This window comes from Priapulus caudatus, unplaced genomic scaffold (assembly GCF_000485595.1).
Source record: "Priapulus caudatus unplaced genomic scaffold, Priapulus_caudatus-5.0.1 Scaffold197, whole genome shotgun sequence".
NCBI lineage: Eukaryota > Metazoa > Priapulida > Priapulimorpha > Priapulimorphida > Priapulidae > Priapulus > Priapulus caudatus.
This window is the reverse complement of record NW_014577258.1, coordinates 117878-119610: the sequence shown is the minus strand read 5'-3', so window position 1 is coordinate 119610 and position 1733 is coordinate 117878. Positions and strand designations below refer to the sequence as shown.

The following is a 1733-nucleotide window of genomic DNA, read 5'->3' as shown; positions in this document are numbered from 1 at the left end:
TGTGATATTTAACCAATGTTTACTTTCGAAACATCCGATATGCTATAATGCTACCATTACGACTGTAGTTCACTAACCTGCCGTATCAGCCTCGGTCGCGCCACCGGTCACTTCGCCTGTATGCGGCGAGTTAGCAATCCCCTTGGGTTAGTATCTATGGGTAAGGTAGTGCTGGTCTATAGCGGACTAGATGTGTCGTGGTTATTACAAGTGTTTGTGGTGTGGGTGATGATTGTAGCGATGTGGCCGTGAGGACAGACCGTGCGCTCGGGGTGCTCGCGCGGGGCCTGGAGACGAATCGTCACAGCAGCGAACTCTGGATGCACTACCTGCGCATCTACAGCAAGCGCGCCGACTGCAGCGACATCGCCGACCTGTACAAGCAGGCGACGAAGTATGCGCCCACCTACGCCATCTGGTGGATGGTGAGTGAAGATCAGCTCAATGCGTTAATTGCCGGTACTGTGCCGTTTCTGCATTCTTTTCGCTTTATTCTATTGTGGCAGTTATGGATTACAATAACCATGTTATTATGTTACCTATATCTTGTATATCTATATGTATATATGTATATACTTATATTAGTAATCGTGTATAACGTATTGTAATGCGTTTACTCTCAGTGGTTGCAGCAGGAGAAGAACGCTAAGGAGAAGGATGCGGTATGCGTGAGCGCCATCTCCTTCCTTCTCTCCGCGAGAGTTTCCTGCGACGCTGCCGACCCAACAACGGCAGGTGACGACCCAAGCATGACCCCTGAACCTGCTGTGACCTCTGACCAGACACCAGGAGGCGCTGGCGGCATGGATGGCTCACTTTTACCGGCTGCAGGTAACGGATGCAAAAGTGTCAACGTGCGGTGCTGCTGTTGCTGCTGCTGATGATAATGATAGAATGATTAATGATCTTAGTTTGATATCAGCAGGGGTTAATAATGACAAACCAAATATTATTTGTCATTATTAACCCCTGATATCAGTGATAGCATCATTTAATGATAAATGGAGAATTGCCAGCGAAACATCTTAAGGATACTGTTAGGGTTACGGACGGGTAACACTGTAAAGGGCATTGCAACATAACTGCTAATCAAATTCAATCAAACTCATATCCATTACATGAGAGATGTCTCTCTACACTCTCGATGATATTTTTTTTTTTAATTTATCGCTAATAAAGTGACGTCAAAAATTGTGAATTTATACAAAAAAAAATCCTTTTTTCTTATTTCTCAGAAACAGCAGAGTTGGAACCTAAACTTTTAACCATAAGTTGTTCATAGTATGAACTAAAAAAGCGTCCCTGGAATTTTTTTTAAATGTTTTAATTTAGGAAATAAGTTGAAAAGATATAAGAAAATTTGTAGTGATTTTCAAAATGCAACAATTTCGTAAACAAAGAGCCATAACTTATAAAATATTATATTTTAACAAAATTGAAACGTAACAAAAAATTTGGAATCGGAGTTGTGTGAGTTTCGAGAAATAGCGTTTGAAAAATCAGCAACTTCAGCATTTCAACAATGGAGATATTAGCACTTTTCTAAATTTTCTATGATTGGAAGCCTGTGTTAAGAATTTACTAATGCGGGGATTTGGAACTGTTTGGGAGGGCCACATACATAATTTTTACATTTCTGCCCATAAGTGCAATCTATCAAATAAAGTGGGTATTGAAATTTTGACCGAAAATCACCTCCCAACCCTAACAGTATCCTTAAGTTTGCATTAGAA

At 41.0% G+C, this 1733-nt stretch overlaps 1 protein-coding gene across 1 annotated transcript in view; it reads left to right on the top strand.

Annotated features, from left to right (window-relative positions):
* Window positions 1–1733, top strand: part of LOC106807118 (zinc finger C3H1 domain-containing protein-like) — a 31302-nt gene that overhangs the window by 15227 nt on the left and 14342 nt on the right. Inside the window, exons 20-21 of the mRNA XM_014809378.1 lie at window positions 239–425; window positions 624–831. Coding sequence (XP_014664864.1) covers window positions 239–425; window positions 624–831 — 395 coding nt within the window. The remainder of the gene's footprint in view (window positions 1–238; window positions 426–623; window positions 832–1733) is intronic.